General features: G+C 42.5%; 1 protein-coding gene across 1 annotated transcript in view; it reads right to left on the bottom strand.

Moving 5' to 3' along the window:
• DCC (DCC netrin 1 receptor) overlaps nt 1-19811 on the bottom strand; it is a 615473-nt gene that overhangs the window by 47590 nt on the left and 548072 nt on the right. The window contains exons 19-21 of the mRNA XM_065661552.1: nt 15287-15394; nt 12913-13107; nt 7380-7412 (exon numbers count right to left, since the gene is read on the bottom strand). Of these exons, the coding sequence (XP_065517624.1) occupies nt 7380-7412; nt 12913-13107; nt 15287-15394 (336 nt within the window). The remainder of the gene's footprint in view (nt 1-7379; nt 7413-12912; nt 13108-15286; nt 15395-19811) is intronic.

Genomic DNA, 19811 nt, shown 5'->3' with positions numbered 1-19811 from the left:
ACATACTTTCAGAGGCAGCAAAACCTGCAGCCATACAAACCTACGTTTCATTTCTCACCTCTTACTTCTCTGTTTAACTTCTGCTTTCCCCACCTCTGTCTCTGAAATATTTCAGCAACTTGAATCTTTTTCTGAAAAGACATATCCTCTTCCCACAACTCTATCTCAGGTGCCATTATATGAAATAAACATTTCAACTTGGTCTTGTCAAGGCAAAAGAAAATCAAGCTGTTGGTGACAGCAACAGTTCTTCATCCTCTCAGGTCTCCAGGACTCGGAAAGTGGCCAAGAATTCTGCTGTCATTTAGCTGTAAATCTCTTTCCTTTTTCATGCTTTACTTGAGCAGGCTCCTTGTTCGCAGACTTCAGGTATCCCCACACAGCAGGGGCGGATGAGTAGACGTTGAGGGAATGATCTCTCCTTGCAAAATGCTCACTGCAAGGCAACTACATGAGCTGGAGAGCTGGAGGGGGAATGACGTGTGCCGTTACATCGTCTGGCTCCTCTGAACCAGACACGGCCCTGCACTGTTGCTGTGTTTTGCTTTAAATAGTCAAAATCACAGAGAAAATAAAATGAGCAATATTCTCATATGAGACAGCAGTGCCTGTAACTGATATTTCCTGCCCCACGGGTGTCCCCAGGGAGGTTCAAGCATGCCAACTAAGTCATTGGAAGGTTTAAGCATGCAAACCAAGTCATTTGCTCTCTCAAACAGCCAACACAAGCTGTCAGGCATACTGTGCCATCAGAAAACCCGCTCTCCTGTTCCCAGGGAAAAGCTGAGCTCCTGAAGTTAGTTATGGCACCGAGCACTTGGAAACCTGTTCCAGGATAGAGCAGAAGATACCAGAAGATAGTAAGTTGCCTTGGAGGGCAGCTCTAGCTCACTGCTGACCTGCAGCTGTACTTGAAAGCTGGTGGCATAAAGAAGCTCAGACGGTAAATGCAGAGTAAGGAGGACGGCTGAAAAGGGCACTGAAAGGTTCTGCCCACATCAGACACACAGATCTGAGGGAAAAGGAAACTTTCCCCTAGCAACTTGTTCTAGTTTGGTATCATCTTCTGGGAAGGCAGAAATGCAAGTCAGAAGAGAGAAAATACATGCTGAGCAGTTCTGTACCACTCCAGAGGCTGCTCTTCATCCTGAAGATGGATGCCGGTGCAGCCACGTCGCATACTTGCACACACAGTGGGAGGAGGAGCGGTGGGTCACACTGACTACAGAGAGCACTGAGGTGAGGATCCACCTCCACGCACATGGCCGTGCACAGCTTCCCTCTTTGGCCGGTGTTAGGAGGAGGAAACTCAAAACCACAGCTGAACCTGCTTGTCTTGGACGGGGAAAGCTGCTCGTTGAAGAACTGACCTCTCCCAGCTGACTACACTGTAAGACCTCGAGGTACGCAACACTAGCACTCATTGCAGAGGTTCTGCACCATTAGCACTTAAACAAGTCAGAGCGTGCTGTGTCTTCTTCCCATCCATGGTCAGCACTCGCTAACAAAGGAGACACTCGCATTGTCCCGGTGACAGCTGAAGAGCCCGGTGAAGGCAAATTGCTTATAAGCAATCATAAACTACTGGGGCTTAGGGCAGAAATGCAAGGCCAGGCAGACAGATACCACATCACCGGCTGACTTTCTAGTCCTGCTTTTTGAAGTGCATCCGCAGGCAGTTGGTTCATCTGTGTCTCAACATAGCAGGAAACAAAATCCATACGCAGAAATAACCATTCTCAAAATTTCAAGCATGTCTTCAGAGATCCTTGCAAGCTTTTGGGCCTTAGGAAAGAGTTCCTACACCTGCTTGGTTGTCGTTCAGGACTCTCAAACGATGCTGCTGTACTTATCCCTGGGGCTGGTGTCGCTGCTGTGCTTGCCGGCTCTCCCACCACCAGCTTCTCTTCTCCTGAGTGCAGCTCTTCCTCCTCTGCCTTGCTGGGAAATGCTGCCTGGACTCCTGCATCCTCCTGGGTGCTCGGTTGGGGTAGGGTGAGTTATCGGTTGGCTGGTGCTGAGGTGTTGTATTGTCCTCCCTTGCTACTTCCTTCATCATTATTATCATTGGTGGTAGCAGTAGTGGTTTGTGTTACACCTTAGTTACTAAACTGTTCTTATCTCAACCCATGGGAGTTGCATTCTTTTCGATTCTCCTCTCTGTCCCTCCAGGAGTAGGGGAAGGGCAAGAAGGGGGGGAGTGAGAGAGTGACTGTGTGATTTATGGCTGACTTTGTTTAAACCACGGCATTGGTAAACACAGCCAGATGACAGAGTTTAAAAGGAATTATTATTATTATTATCATTATTATTACTACTATTACTATTATTATTTCCCCAAAATGGGTTATTCCAATAGATGGGATACTTCTTGTTTCTTTTCTCTAGCGAAGAGCATCACAGACCACTGTGCTACTCTTTAGGAGGCGGATCTTTAAAAAAGATCTGAACTGCTCAGCCTTTCACTGCTGCTATGCTCAGAGTTTGCAAAATAGCTTCAGAACAGAATGCCTGGAGCCACCTTTAACAGAAAGAAAGAGGCAAACTTGCTGTCTTCTGCAGTCACAGTATGATGTGACTGTCTGGGGCTGGTATCAGCCTCTAGCTGTACCAGCAGCTGTTTCACACAGGAAAGCATATGCAGAAAGACAAGGACAGGAAGGTTCCAAATGGGAAAAGGATGACATGCCTGCAATAATCCAACATGGAAGAGGTAGAACTGCAGAAAGCCAAATTCTGGGCACGACCAGACTGTGCTTCAAACCCCCTTGTTGTGAAAGCTGAAGCGAGCAGTGTGCTGTTAACTCAAGAGATGCAGAGCACCAAGGTATAAAATAGCAAATCCCCCAGCATAACTTTGAAGCCCTTCCATGTGCCTTCATATGGATGCAAAACAATGCAGAACACCATCTTCCTCAGGATTTGGGATAAAATGTTGTGGATGCCTGTCTCACGTGATCTTCTGCTGAGCCTGGGTATGGTCACTGGTCCTGCTCCAGGCATGGGGCCTCTCGTTGGCTTCACTATGGCAGTAAACATTAAGTCTAAACTTGGAGGTATTGAGTTTGTGGTTTAAAAAGAGCCATGTCATATAAAAAAACCATTGTAACTGTATTCTATATATAACAGTTTTTTCATAGTGATATTTCAGTTTATCTGGACAGTTTATATGAGCCATTCCACAGGAAGTGTGTTTTCAGAAAACGACTGAACAATTAAAATATATTGAAATTTCCTAAGATAAGAAGAAACTGTGTTTCTTTTTATCAAAACGTAGAGGGATGTTATAAAACATTTGTAGTCCTAAGCCAGAAATAATCCTTTTTTTTTTTTTTCTCTTGCAAAGATCTAATTCTGATGTCAACAGAAAACTGTTGACAAGTCCTATATTGACAAAATACAGACTAAGGAACTGAATATTGTTTTATCAAATGAAAACTGGACCAAGATAAACCACAACGAATTAATCTCTTCTTTGCCCAGTTTGCCTCTATAAATTTCTGATGAAAATCGTAAATAAGAGTTTTTTAGACTCCACAAAGCCTCTGCCACAGCTCTTCTGAAAGCCCTGCCCCACATACATAATGTTTGTGACAAAAATTCTCTGTTGAGCATCTGAAACTGTAATTTAATTCTTACTTCTACATTACCATTTTTGCTCTCTTTGCATGTGCCCTGCTCTACCGATTGCATACTGGCAAAATAAAAATCTGAAAGGAAGCTGTCACATTTACAGGATAGAAACCCACTTCAGGTTTAAGGGCTCTCTTGGGAAAGTGGTTTGATTCTTCAGATGCTAATGCTTCTTTTTTGCACTTCCAGATAACAGCCTTTGCACCCTGGAAGCATATTTGCATTTCACCGAAGGGTTTCTCATTGTCTATCAGAAACTGCTGCAGGACCAAAGCATCCATGGGACGGGATGGGCTCATCACTACTCCTCACTCATGGGCAAGAATGAAGTAACCGAGGTGGGGTATCTCTTGCCTCCTTCTTGCCTCTTTCCTCTTGCCAGTGGTAGCTCCTTCTTGCAGCAGCTGCGCTTGGGTCTCGCAGGGAGTTGCAGCAATAGGGAGCATGCTTGCCCTTATATTTAAAGTTCTCCTTAAATTCTCCTCCCCAGCCTACCTCCTTGTTTGCAGCTAAGGATGGTGGCAGTTGTACCATCCCTTCCAGAAGAACCTGCATCTGGGATTTTCAAAGCTCCATCTCTTCATGCTCTGAAACCCTGGGGTCTCTGCCCATGCCCCTTCCAACGATGCTTTGCTGCCAAGTAGTTAATTTTGCTTCCTGACCTCAGGAACCATGAGCCAGCATTAGAGACAGATGACCTACCAGAGTTAATTCATGTCACTCAATAAGAATTGCATTCGTGGCAGAAATGGCCCTAAGGGCCTTGTCCAAAGCACAGAGTAATTTAAAAGGCTCCCATTGACTTCAGTAGGCATTGGTTCAGGATGATTAAAGAAGTAGCTTTGATGATTTCTAAGGCAAATGAGCCTTTAGAAACTTCGACTTTGTTTGTCTTAACGCTTGTGCATAGAGTACAGTTACACTGAGACCTGGCACCATCCACTTATTTTTAACAGAGTTGTCTAGAGATTAAGGAAATGCAGGTGATGACCTCAGACTTCATCATTAGAATTCATCATTGAGGTCAAATAGAAGCTGAATTCAGATATGAACAAGCCTATGTAAGATACAACAAAAGGGTGAGAATTTATCCTCCTTAGACACTACATTTCTAAAGAACAAAACTGCAGTGTATTTCAGCTACCCAGGCAAAAGACAGTATTTATGTCCTAGGAGTGACTGTGTTTAACTCCAGCTGTACATACCTGCTGTCTGCTAAGAACACACTAACCTGATTTCATGTTTGTGTACGTTACTTGACTTAAATCAAACCAAAACCACCCACCACACCTAAAGCAATTGGGAATCACAGGCTGTGACTGTAATCACAGCGCAGTTATCACCCTGGGGACATGCTTTAGCCAGGCATCATGCTGCAAGTAGCTGCGTGAGAATTGTTGAAATCTTTCCTGTTTAAAGTCTATAAGGGGTATCACTCACTAAATACATTGAAAGCACTGTCTGGGCTGCTCAAGAACAATGAATTATTCTGGTGGTGGCTTTTCCATAGTGAGGGGCACAGCATTCCCAGAACAACACAACTGCACAAACAGAAAACAACTCAGAGCTCTTTTTTTCCTGTGGTATTTTGAGGAATATATATTCACCTACCATATACAGAACAACTGCACTTAATCTGTCATGCTTATTTACATTTCCTCATTAACTAAACACAAGGTGGGATAGACTGGTCTTTCTGCAGAAGATTTGATTCTTTATGTCTGTCTGATGGCATAAGTTCACCACTCCATGGAGCATAAAACCACTTTTCCACATTTCTTACACTTTCTTTTTCTCCCATAACGCACCACAAAACTGTAGAGCATCCAACAAATTCTGGATTTTCTGCCACTTTACATGCACAAAAGCAAGCAGAAATCCATGAACAAGCCTGACACTGCTTACACAGATACTTGCTTCGTGGGCAGAAGATGGGGAACAAGCATTCATACAATCACAGACTGGTTTGGGTGTGAAGCAACCTTAAAGCTCCTCCAGCTCCAACCCCTGCCACGGGCAGGGACCCCTTCCATTGGAGCAGCTTGCTCCAAGCCCCTGTGTCCAACCTGGCCTTGAGCACTGCCAGGGATGGGGCAGCCACAGCTTCTCTGGGCACCCTGTGCCAGCGCCTCAGCACCCTCACAGGGAAGAGCTTCTGCCTAAGAGCTCATCTCAGTCTCCCCTTTGGCAGTATTGTCAAAGGATGGACCACGTCTATAGGAGTGGTTGTCATACAACGGCTATAGCAGGTTATGCCGGCTGGAACGCTGGTCCTGGCTTTGCCGCTGGAAATCACAATCAGCAGAGAAGGCAAATGTTCCACGTCCTGAGACCGTTCAATGAGATCCATTAAATATCACTACGGTATGGACACGCAGCTAGGCAGTTAAGTTGAAACAGAGCAGCACACTGGCTGAAGAACTAAAACACACACTCTATTTTCCATCCAACCTTCCTTTTTCTTTCTTCTTTTTTTTTTTTTTTTTAATTAAACTTCACGCTTTTCCTGTCCTGCTTACCAGGGGATTGTGCGCTGAAGCCTCTCCTAGGTTTTCCAAACCTGCCTGAAAACATCTTAAATGCAAATCTGAAAAAGACATACTGACAATTTATTTTTGGGCTTTTTTGCAACCTAACAATTTGAGAATAGTTTTTGTCTATTCAAACCTGACATTTTCAATTTGAGTCATAGCAAGAAAACCAGCTGTTTTATTTTTTATTTTGTAATTTGTATACTTCTATTTCTTTTAGCAAATCATACACAGAAATCAGAGGGTGAATTTCCAATGTGCTACCTTGCTGTGAGATTGTACATGCTACGTGGTACAAGGTCAAATCCTAGTGATGAAATATGCCCTGGGTACCCTCCAGGGATGCTTCAGGTTGAAGTAAAGCCAATGAAAGGGTCTAGAGTTGACTTTGATCTTCTAGATAACTCTTTCTTGTCTTTCCCCAGGAATTATTTATTGCAGGTTAGTTCAGCTCCCTAAGCTGGAGTAAGATGGCACCTGCTGTTAAGCCAGGGATTTGAGGTTTACACCTTGCTTTGCCTTTTAAACTCGTGGAAAATGAGAGTAGAAGTCCAAATAAACTTTCCAAGCTCAGGCCTGAACTTTCCTAATGTCACTGTGGCTGTTTCCTTGGGCAGATGTCACATAAATGTACAGTGCTCTAGCTGTAACTGAAAGGAATAAAAGGAAAAAATACCCTAGCAACAGACTTCACAAGTATTGAGAGGTAGGTAGGAGCAGAGAAACTGCGAGTAAGCAAACATATATTCATATTTGGAAAATGTAATGATAATGCCTTGAAAAGCCAACTAGACTTTGCTACTATCAACTAGGAGCTGCTGGTTTGAAAGAAATGATGATATATCATTTATCACTGTAAGGCTTTTGAACTCTAATCTATAACCCACGAAAGGGTGCAAGAAGAGCCTGGAAATTATGCTGAGCTTAATTATACTTAATGTGAATTATTCAGAAGTGCAGCAGAGACTAAAAATTTATTTCATACAAAGCAGCCTGACATTTTAATTGGTCCTTCAGAAAAGAGACAAAACAATTTCCTTTCCTGAAAATTTACATCTTCCCCATCAAAGCAGCAGCCTCAGCCAAGCAGAACTTCATTAACAAGATTAATTATCACGCCAGCGTCTGCCTCATCAGGTGTGCGGCGCAGGTGAAAAGCGCGGCCCCCTCCCCAGCGCGGCCCCGAGGAAAGGCGAGAGATTGAGGGCACCGTACCTTGGTCATTAGCCATTTTGTCAGGGTGCTCCACTGCAAGAAAGAGACAATGTCATTAGAGGCCGACAGCTCCTCGCAGGCAAGCCGACACATCACATCAACTATTAGTGTTAGCAGGCTGGTGCTGCCTTCCCGCACCAGGGACGGATGGTGCAGGAGGACAGGACAAGTTTTACCCTTCCATTTTTCCAAGAGATCCTGGAGAACTGAGAGGACAAACACAGGATCATAGCATCACAGAGTCTCTTGAGTTGGAAGGGACCTAAAAAGGTCGTTCAGTCCAACTCCCTGGTCCTCGCAGGGCTACCTAAAGTTAAACCGTATGGCTAAGAGAAACACTCAAATGCTCCTGGAACACTGAACCAAGGTTGCACCATGAGTTATAGGGGACATGGAATCACAGAATTATAGAATAGTTTGGGTTGGAAAGGACCTCAAGATCGTCTAGTTCCAAGCCCCTGCTATGGGCAAGGACACCTCACACTAAACCTCGTAGCCCAAAGCTCTGTCCAACCTGGCCTTGAACACCACCAGGGATGGAGCATTCTCAACTTCCCTGGCCAACCCATTCCAGTGCCTCACCACCCTCACAGTAAAGAACTTCTTCCTTATGTCCAATCTAAACTTCCCCTGTTTAAGTTTTAACCCGTTACCCCTTGTCCTGTCACTACAGTTCCTAACGAAGAGTCCCTCCCCAGCATTCTTATAGGCCCAATATTCATCGAGTAATAGAATGGTTTGGGTTGGAAGAGACCTTAAAGCTTATCCAGTGCCACCCCCCCTGCCAGGGGCAGGGACATCTTCCACTAGACCAGGTTGCTCCAAGAACCAGTTCGAACTGACTGTTTTCACCAAGCTCTTCCACATGTGAATCCTTTAGTATATCATTTTTTAATTCTCTTGTTCTCTTTTTCTTAATATACTCTGGAAAGTTTAATCAAGCAAGAAGGAAGAGGGAGAGAGACACTGCCTCTTTAAATAATTACAGTCAAACCACCTACAAGCTAAAAGCTTGGTCTGACTTACATTATTATTCTTTCAGCTTTTTACAAAGCGGTTTTAAACTATTTACATGTTTTTGCATAATAACCATAAAAGATAGCTTGAAGTGCACCAGACAAGACTTCAAATTTCAATAGATATATTAAAAGCTTTCCTGCACAGCTACAACTTCTGACTATTTATGATACGGCTGAGGGAATTAAACTTTCCTCTGATTCATAAGTAGCTACTATCGTAGAGCATTAACCAGTCCTCTGCTTAATAAATTATGCAAGAATCTTAAGTACAGGAAATTGGGGGGGGGAAAGAAGTGATTTGGTACATGAATCTGGAAGTCAAATAACCACTGCCTGCAGGTGCAGGGCATGCTGCTCCCCTCGCTGCTAAAATCACTGCAAAACCTCCCCTAGACCATGGCATCATGCTAGGAACAAATGGAGGTACTGAAGTAGGAGTAATTTACATTTAAAGATACATCTAGGAGCTCTGTGCCTGTGGCAGAGGGGGAATAGCTCCTTTGATGACCCCCAAAACCTCAAGTAATTTTTAAATCCCCTCTCAGGGATGCAGAGAAACTGGGTATATGGAACATATTGACCCAAACTTTCCAGAAACCTGTGTGCCTGCGCTTCCCCACTGAGCCATACCCGGGTTATCACCTTTCCCTTAGGACAAATACGTTCATGAAAACATGAAACCTTGCTGCTGAGTGTGGTTACCTCCATCGGAGCATGGATGCCCCTTAGAAGCTGCCCTGGCTCTTTCTACACGTGATAGAGGAGGCGAAACCCGTGACGCCTCTAGTGCCATGAGATGCTGCAGCCCTGATGGCTAATGTTGGCTTCCGGCAGGTTCTGGGGTCTCAAGTTTTGGAGTGGTTATGAACTGGGAAGTGCTGTTGGACTACGATGCTGAGGCAGCATTAGAGGGCACTGCAGTGCTAGAAATGCTGCCCCACACCATCCTTCCCAAAAAGGGGAGTAAAGTAGGGGGATCGGCATCACCTGCCATTTCAGGGCTCTTCTAGAAATGGCGCAGCGGCAACTTTAAGCCTGGTGTCCTGTAGAAAGCCAAGGAGCACGGTTTTCCTTGCTGATCTTAGCACAATGGGAATATCTGAGAGTACTGTGAAGCTCCTAACTACTTCATCTCTCTCCCTTTCCATCCTTTCCCTTACAACCACATCTGATCCAGTGCTTTGTCCATGCTTGATGTTATGTCTACCAGTGCATTAACAGGCAACTTTTTCCATTTTATATGTATTGATGTAATGCTTTGTCAGATTCTGATAACCACTCCCTCACTGTCATTTATTAAAGGAGTCAGCACACAAGTAAGGTCTGTTTGGAAATGGTGGCCGAAACTCCGAATAGGTACGTCTGAGCCAAAGAAGCATGAACACATTAGTAAGTTTAGTTCTAAAATTTGCTTGTTTCTGTAGCAGATGAAAAAGCGAGTTGCTGACAAGTTATTTAAGAGATCAAGGAAATCCTCCTCCCCATCTGCCTATCACCAGCTCATTCACTCACTCTTTTGTTGCCATGCTTCATTGTGCAGTTGCAATAACATTTCAGACTGTTTATTTACTTCTGCAAATTAATGAATTTCTGAAAATCATTCCTATATATGACATAAAATTAATATAACATGGAGACTTGGACTTTAACAACAGGGCAGTTTGGGAAAACACCCTGCGTTGCACAAAATGCACATAGTATTTGGGCACTGTTTGCTTCTCTTCCTTAAACACATATAAATATATATGTATACATAATATTTACTGAAGTCATCTAGACTCAGGAAGCACTAGGAAAAATCCTAGTAACAATCTCAAATTCTGGTCCAAACTATATAACAATAAAAAGGTGAGGCGTTTGATCACATTTCATCCTTCTATTCCAGGTCCCTAAGAATGTGTGTATCAGATTCTCCATGCTTTGAGTGATAAATTTAACCAGCCAGAGCATAAAACCAGCAGATTCTCAGCTGATGAAAGCTGTTAGAGATTGATTGAAGTACACAGTGTAACAACAATTTACATAACCTCACGATTTGCCCATTTTTGTCTATATTATCATCAGTGAAGCTGAGGTGGAAGAATATAAACTCATTAATCCATGGTAGTGTTATTTACTAGTAAACATATCTCTTTCTCACAGATCACTACATTTTCATTAGTAAAGGAAAGTCACTACAAATACTCTCATTGCAATTACAACACAAGTAATAGCTTGGTTTCCTTGCAGGAGCTTTAAGCGCTATAACGTATGAAACGAGACAGTGGGTGACTTAGTGGATCTTTGATGCCTGTTTAGCTCCTCCTGATCTAAAACTTCCTCTGATCAGGACATAGATTTGCCATCAGAACACACATAACCATATGGCTCATACACATCTTCTGTTAATAATCATTATGGGTAGGAAACCAACATTTCTGCATAATTCAGAATGCACTCAAGACTTCAGAAAGTCTTTTCACCTCAAGTGTAGGGATAAATTTGTCAAAAAAACAGTTGAATAGTATTGAACATGACATATTTAGGGTGGATATCATTAAGTATTCATGGCAGGGTATTAGACATAGTCCTTGTAGGCTATTACAAGATGTAACAAATGTATAAATTCATCTTTTCAGTATCTGTTGATGCTGTCTGATCCAGAATTCATTTCCCAAATGAGTTTCACGGTACTTTGTGTAAACATTACAAAGCAGGTGATATCAAGTGCATTAATCTTTTGGTTTAGTTAGATATGCGGGTCTCCATATCTTTTCATATCTCATTAGTCTGTGGTTATTATATTTTGATGCCTTGTCTCATTTTAAGCTCAGTCTAATAGACTTCTGCTTGGCACAAATTGTGAGCATGAAATTAAGTTGGCACCATCCTCTTGATAGAGATGAAGCACCCGCAAAGTGCTATCTCTTCGCATTTCTTGGCAGTAGGGAATCAATAATCAGGATCTTACCAATAATTCACTCAGAGTGAAACATGACTTGGACAAGTAAGTCCTGCAAACCTGGGCAGGCGATGATAAGCTCAGAACAAATTGACACAATTTTTCTTTCTCTTTTCTGATTCTCTACGTGCTGCATGGAGACAGCGGTATGAGGCTTTTCACTCGTATTCAGTGGTCAACAGCATGCTTTAGAGACACTGATATCACTGATAGTGAAGGAAAAAGGGCAAGCTTTCTGCTCGTGTGGCTGTGGACACTGGCTCATTCATCAAAAGCCTTTCTTACAGGCTGAAAAATGGAGTTTCCCCTCCTTCCCTCACAGGCAGGGCAAAAATTTGCTGTCCACATGAAGGTTTGCTGGCAGAGAATTCAAATACAAGCTCCCACTAACCAAACAACAAATCCCCTAAAGGGAATGACATAGGGATGGTGTGGCACCCCTTTCTCTGCGGTCGCATTGCTTAGTAGAGCTCACGTTAAATGAAGTCACGGCTGATTAAAAAGAGGCCTGAGTGTGAGCACTAATTCCGAGCCTCTCCAGCAAGGTTTGAATCTGGATTTCCTTAATTTCCCTCCAGTTATGACTTCTCAGGCCCAATCTGTGTCCTGTTTCAATTGCCTTCTGCTATGTGGTTATTTTTACAAACAAATCCCAGGATTTTCTCCAGAGAAGGCACAGCAGTAGCGTGCTCTCTCACACGCCATGCTTCTTTCCTGGAACAGGTTCACTGTTTGTGTCATTTGCGTTTTTCATTAATTACACATCTTTTTCAGAAGTAATTTCATACCTTTGTGCGAATGATTGAGTGACAGTTAAAATAGAAGGAGCAGAGCTGCCTCAAGCACCCTGCTTCCCACTAACAGTAATATTGCTTACATCTTCATAACTCATAATTATTGGGTAGATCATGTCAGGGCTTCACGCAGACAGTGGAGAAGAGAGCAGAGGAATCTCTCTCTGTGTTGATTTGAAATTGAATCTGACATAAGTGCAGTCCTTTGCTCTCGCGAACATGTTGGCACTGGAATACCAGGAAAATAAAGGGTGTCCCTGTTTTGCCTGCTCCTCCTCACTGGTCACTTACAGAGAAGTGTAAAGTACTAATTAGTTTGTTGCTAATAAACTCTACTGAAAAATATCTGGAAGAACTTTGCCCCATGCAAAGGCAAGCTGCATCTCAGCTTGCTGAGATTTCTAATCATGATTTTGCGTGCCTGCTCTGTTGATAGGAGTGAGTCATTACAGGTTTCTACAGCCACCAGAGGATCCAAAATGAAGAGGGACCTCCCTAGAGAAATTCAGTCAAATCCAATTAGTTTTGTTATTGCTGGTGGAAAGTTAGGTGGTGTCAGAGTGCTTTCTCCCAGCTGACTGAATTTAGAAATATAGTCACCACCTCATTATGTGGTTTACTTTCGTCAAGTACTGTACCTAGCATTTTGCTTTTAGCTCTCAGCAGCAGTTTCAAGCAGTAGGGTTTCTTCTGGCTGAAGTGGAATTAATTGCAAAGCTCCCACAGAAGCATAAGAAATTTCTGTGTATCATTACTATCCCGATGACACAGATCCAAACCTTTCAGCGTCCGGAAGAAAGTAGGATCAGAGAGGGGCCCCACTCCCTTGGCGTTGCGAGCTTGGATTCTGAAGTAGTACACGGTGTCCAAGTTGAGATCCACGATCTGGTGGGTGAGCCGGTCACCGCTGATGGACTCCATAATCCAGTCATCAATGGGAGCGTTCTTGTCCAAAGTATAGAAGAGGATGTAAGCTGAAGAAACACAACCTCTCAGTTAGCACTTTAACAAGTTTTAATGTGCTTCTTTTACAAAATACAGGTAAAATTCAGATTTCTTAAAAATCTGGCTTTTCTCTTTAAAAGCAGGGATGTCAGGCCTCCAGTCTATTTTGCTTTGAGCAAACTTGCAAAAACACACATTTGTTTACTTTTAGAACAAAACCACAGTTACAGCATTCCCTGTAAGAAATACAGATTTAACAAACATAAAAATAGGCAGCACTCATTAACAGGCTGTTACAATCTCATTTCTCAAATTCAGGTGAAATTCGAGCTATCATTCAGTCTGATAGCTTCCATAAACCATACAATATAAGTCTTTAGTGTTTTTATCCTGAAATAAAATTATACGGCATTAATGACACACATTAAATGACAGGGTGCTTATGGGAAGGCATGCAGTATTTCTTTTCAGCTACAGGGGAAAGCATTTTGGGAAAAAAAATGAAGAATTAAAAGTTTTGGTAGCTCAGAATTTCGGTAACTTAAAGTAGCACAATAACTACTTTCCACTGAATGAAACTTAGAAGTTGCAGAACTTAGAGACCACAAGCACCAGCATTAGGATATTATTATAGTTTATAGGAATTACTTTGCCTGCAAATGAACATCTGTGAAGAAGAAAACAGCCTGTAATCAGGGCTGAGAGGTCTAGAACACCCTGCAACTAGTTTGCAACCCTGCTTCATATGCCTAAGAAACATTTGACCACACACTCAGCAAAAAATTCCCTTGGGAGACATTCTGCAACCTAGTGCTAGAAGAACCAACTTTGTGCATGGATGCCAGGGGATCCAGTCTGGTCTCAGGTCTGAATGCTGCTGCTGATGGAAAAGCTCTACGAAGGTTGCTATCAGGGAGTGATTTCATGCCCTGGAAGTCAGGAAAGCTTCTATTTTATTTTGTCTTTTACTCACTGGGGAATCAGGACTATTAGCACTCATTTGGGTGTGCTGTCCATCAGAATGGTCATGTCTTCTCTCTAATGGCTGAATTAGGTTAGTGTGAACAGGGTCATTTCATCAAAACATCCTCCTTTTGGACATGGTCACGGATTGTAAAGTCCTGATGATAATGTAAAGCGAAATTATACACAGTTATGCAAGTCTGGCCTAGGAATCGTTATTGCTGGGTGATGTCCACATGGAAATATATCCTTATTTTTACTGATAACATAAAGTGGGTTACTTTCCTGGTGTAACTCACAACAGCTCATCTGACGCCAGTAAGGCCCTGCCGAGTTACAACTGTTAAAAGCTTATCCAGGGCTCTTCACTGCTAATGGCTCACACGGGACATCGTTCTGAAGTGTTCCTCCTCTTACATTTATATTCCTCAGTGCTTCAGCAGAGTGTTACTGGGATTATGATCAGTAACAGTGACATTTTCATTCTCCCACACAAAAATATGCTGTAGAACAGGTCCAACCCAACTGTTTGTAATAACGTGACCACGATGTGCAAGCTATTGAAGGTGGACAATAATTCTCCTAATAATTATATGGCCCTGAGATGTCTGTTAACAGCCCAAAATGATCAATTACAAGCAAAATCTCAGATAGAACTCTACTGTATTTTTCAAACTAAATTAACATTACAGGTTTGTAATGAATTACTTAATTAGACACTAAGGTTACAAGAAGTGTTTTGGAAAATAAAATCTGTCATTGTGAAGCATGCATTCAGTTCAGTTCTTGTCAGTCAATATTAGGGTTTTTCCTGATCATCATTGCCTTAAATAGTTACTGTAAAATTGAATATCTACCAATAAATTCTCCCATGATGTGCTGCACTGAGCAACCTATTATTACATGCATTATGCATTACACTCTTGCCAAACAAAATACTAATTATTAGTCATTTCTAATTATCATTGAGCAGCATGAACCACAAAACCTGCACTTCAGGTGCTCCATTTTTTAACTTATGTTACTGCTCTTAGCATTTAAAAATATAGATTTACATCCCAAGTTCTAGACCTTACAGGATCCCTAACATTGCCTTGAACCCTTAACCAAGTTGGCTGATAAAAGTAAAATAAAATAAAATATCATCAGATCAAATAGCACCCAAGAAAAAAGAGTTAATGAGTGAAAGCATCAAACACTCGGAATGGTAAATAAATGGAGAAGATAGATAATTTAAGTATTTACCAGTGATTTTTCCATTGGCTTCCAACGGTGGCTGCCAGCTGACAATGACGGTCCGGGGTTTCCCTTCCCGTGTAATGACTGTCAAATCCTTGGGAGCAGAGGTTGGAGCTGAAAACAATGGAAATAATAGAAAATAGAAGTTATTCACCTTCTTCTGAATTACTTACACACCATAGCAGTCATGAGCTATAGTTCATCTACTATAGGCATCTACCGCTTTCTTAGATCCTTTCAAATGTGAGTGTCCTTAGGTGCATTTCAAACATGTAACATACAATTTGTCTAGAAGTGAGTTTTCAAAAGCAGCAATTGCAAAAAACACTGCATGTAGATATATTAGGATTTGGTGGCTAGCTCTTATTCTCCACGGAGGCACCCAGACACACATAACGTATTCTGGGAACCCTATACACTTAAAACCAGTAATAATACTTTGGCTTCTCTATTAGGAAAATTTGTAGGTATGTACCAGTATAAACCAGACATAACTGTGTCTATTTGCTAAACCTATCTCATCTTGGGACATTTTAGATATGATAGAAAATTCTTAGTTTTTCTATTTCCAGTGTATTAAGGACACAAGGTTGGATTTCTGAGCCTACAGTATCTACTTTGCACCCTGCCTTTCTGACGATGGTCAGGACATCTTGCACAGATATTTTGTAAGGTCAGGAAATTGTCACAGATATTTTGTAAGACTGTGGAGGAGAAAAGAAAGAAGGCCAATTATTAATAAATAGTTAAGAGAGAGAAGTAAATGCATTGGCACTAAGCTCATTGTTCATTTGCTTTGTTTGATGCAGGCTGTCAATGACCTGGAGGATATAGAGAACATAACAGCACAGGGAACACAGTATACGAGCATCTCATCATCTGTGTCCTACCCCTGTGGCCACTAAACAACATGTTTGAATGTTTGAACCACTGCCCTGAAGTCACTTTGTGAGGAAAAACTTTATAAAATCCATTGGATTGTGCTGAGCTAAACCAGCCCAATCTAAACACAGAGACAAGTCTTCAGGGCGACAAACAACAAGAAAGGAGGAGCCAGGTGCTGTACAGGCTCTGGTCACACGGAGTTAATCCCTTTGAAACGACACTCTTTGTTGCAGGTTTATGGTAGATTATCTCTTTGCTATATGTGCTGGAACAACACTTTCAGTCTGATATGTCCAGAGCCAGCACCAATGGGACTCCCTTCAGTCTTGTCACATCAGGTGCTCCTCTTTGGAAGCATCTTTCTTAGCCTGAAGTAGGCGATCCAGAACATAAGTTCACATGTCTTTGAGAAGCCTCTTAGTCCTGGGTGATGCCGAGCATGTCATGAGCTAACGCACTGCTGGGGAAGTTTGCATTATTGCTATTGTCATTACTGCTGCTGCTGGGGATTTCTCAAGAGGACTGTGTTGCACTTAAAAGCTACGCAGCTTGTAGCCAGCTTGGGACACCGGCTTGTCAGTTCAAAAAGTGTACTGGAATCCTAGTATCACAGAATCCCAGACTGGACCTCAAAGCTCATCCAGCTCCAACCCCTGCCACGGGCAGGGACCCCTTCCACTGGAGCAGCTTGCTCCAAGCCCCTGTGTCCAACCTGGCCTTGAGCACTGCCAGGGATGGGGCAGCCACCCCCTTGTCCTGGCCCTACAGGCCCTTGTCCCAAGCCCCTCTCCAGGCTTCCTTCAGTCCCTTTCAGCACTGGAGCTGCTCTGAAGTTTCCCTGGAGCCTTCTCTTCTCCATCTTGCATGGCCCTGCTTTTTCAGGGAACTGAAAGAAATAACCATTTTCATAAATGAACCTCACTCGATTCTTAAAGTAAAATTTCTTTTGTTTACTTTTGCCAAGCCTATCCTGTGATGTTATTTACCTTCACAGAAATTTCTACTGAACTGCATCCATCTCTTTGTAGGCAAACAGCATTTTTATCTTGAACGCTGTTTTCCTTTCTCTGATATTAACCCTTCTGACATGTTTTCATGAACTAATTAACCCTTTCCTTTCTGAGATTTCCTGTCTTTTTGAGGCTAAACTAGCAAAGCTTATAAACCCCTCCTGTAACACAACCTTTCTGTGCCGGTGAGCGAAACACGAACTCTGCTGAGCGGCTGAAGTTGAGCTCTGCTTTCAGCAGATTGCGAACATAAGATATCGTGAGAAAAATCAAAGCTTTAGATGTTTCCCTTAGCACTTATTAACACCCCTCATATCCGTAAGACTTGTGTAGGCTGATCTGGGGATGGAACTTGGCTCTGAGAGTTGCTTTTGAATATTGGGCATAACAACTCTCCCTAGCCATGGTAATAATCTTGCGTGTATTCTTTATCGATGCTGATATGTATGTTCTTTAATATCATTACAGGAAATTCAACATGCAGAATGGGTGCAAAATAGGCAATAAAAATCAGCAGCGCAGGATGCCCTTAATAAACAGAGCTGCTCTATCAAGCGCAGATAATTGCATTGCAATCACATGGGAAAATGTAAGGACACATATATTCCCTCTTGTTTTCCCTTTGTTATTTAACTGGCATATACTGTGGCTTTCATTTAAAAAAAGCCCAACAAATCAATATTTATCTGCAGACCTCATTTGGTATCTGCTGGTAGAAACCAGTTTGTAAAGGCATCTAGAGTGTTTTCAAGATACCAGCCCCCCTTAGAAAATACAGTATGTACTAATTTGGTGTCCAAATGTACATGCTGCTGTCTACAACAGATGAAGAAGAAAAATACCTTCAGCAAAACCACATCCATTCTTATCTAAGGGACTATAGAGAGATATATAGGCAATCATAGAGAATGTGGAAAATCTAGTGGTTCCGCAGTATACAGCCTCATGCAGCTCAGTGATGTAAAAGCTCTACTCAGTGCTCGTCAGGTCACATATGGAAAACACTGTTCAGTCTTTTTCCTGCTGTACAAAAAAGGTGTGGACAGGCTGGAGTGGGTCCAGAGATGGGCCACAAAGATGATCCAAGGACTGGGAAGCTGTATAAGGAAAAGCTGAGAGAGGTGGGTCTGTTCAGCCTGGAGAAAAGAAGGCTTGGGGACACCTCATGCCATGTGCCAATACTTAACAGGTGGCTACAAACAGGACAAAGACTCCTTTTTTACAAGGAGTCCCATGGAAAAGGTGAGGGGTGATGGGCACAAGTTACTCCTGGGGAGATTCCAGCTGGACAAAGAAGGACATTTTTCACATGGAGAACAACCAGCCATTGGAATAGTCTAAGGAAGTGCTGAACTCCTCAACACTGGACACTGTTAAGTTAGGGCTGGACAGGGTGCTGGACCACCTAGTACAGGTATTCCTGTTCCTAGAAAAGTTGGACCAGGTGGTCCTTGAGTTCCCTTCCAATGTGGTATTGTATGATTTTAGGCTGAGAAAGTTGGGGCTGTTCAGCCTGGAGAAGAGAAGGCTGCGTGGAGACCTCATAGCAGCCTTCCAGTATCTGAAGGGGGCCTATAGGGATGCTGGGGAGGGACTCTTCGTCAGGGACTGTAGTGACAGGACAAGGGGTAACGGGTTCAAACTGAAACAGGGGAAGTTTAGATTGGATATAAGGAGGAAATTCTTTCCTGTGAGGGTGCTGAGGCACTGGAATGGGTTGCCCAGGGAGGTTGTGAGTGCTCCATCCCTGGCGGTGTCCAAGGCCAGGTTGGACAGAGCCTTGGGTGAGATGGTTTAGTGTGAGGTGTCCCTGCCCATGGCAGGGGATTGGAACTGGATGATCTTAAGGTCCTTTCCAACCAAACTATTCTGTGATTCTATGAGTCTATGAATCTAGGATTCTACGATCCTGTGAAATGTACTCAGGAGTTTCAAAAGAGGGGTTCAATAGCTTATTCTCAAAGAAATGAAAATTTAATGGTAGACCCCCACCCTCATTTAAAGACAGCCTAGAGATCACTGTATTTGTCGCCCTTAACACCTGCAGGATAACTAGAAGTAAAGCCCAGGCATACTATTTCGCTACTGTAGGTAAGGGAAAGCACATGAAAGATAAAGAAAGAATAATGTTTTGGAGAGGATGTTATCTGCAGAGATCACTACATCTTCATCCCTTTTCAAATATTTTTATCCTACTGAATTAGGGCTACATATAATATGTACCTGGTGTCTTTTATCAAAACTGCATTCATTCCCCTTCAGAATCTGAAGCATCTTTCGTAATTCAAGCAGGATGTATCATAGCTTCTTGCTTGGAAAATACCACTCAAACGCTTGAGAAGAGCAGCTAAATTAAGCCTTCGAAGTGTGTTTGCTTATTATAAGAATATTGTTAATATTGAGAATGGCTGCTTGGTGAAAATAAAATACAGATGTATAAACACACTGAGGATACAAGAGATGCATTACAAACTGTTAGCCGGGAATTTATATGCGAACAATTTGCACAGGGTAGATAATTGTGTCTTTCTAGTAAGTAATGTTCAAGCTGGAAAGGCTGCTCAATTGACTAGGTTTTTGGGATTTTTTTCCTGGTTTCTGTCTCTAATTTCACACACAGAGGTCTAGTCACTGTA

This window comes from Lathamus discolor, chromosome Z (assembly GCF_037157495.1).
Source record: "Lathamus discolor isolate bLatDis1 chromosome Z, bLatDis1.hap1, whole genome shotgun sequence".
In the NCBI taxonomy this organism is placed as follows: domain Eukaryota; kingdom Metazoa; phylum Chordata; class Aves; order Psittaciformes; family Psittacidae; genus Lathamus; species Lathamus discolor.
Note: the sequence above shows the minus strand (reverse complement) of the source record. Positions and strands in the feature narration are given on the sequence as shown.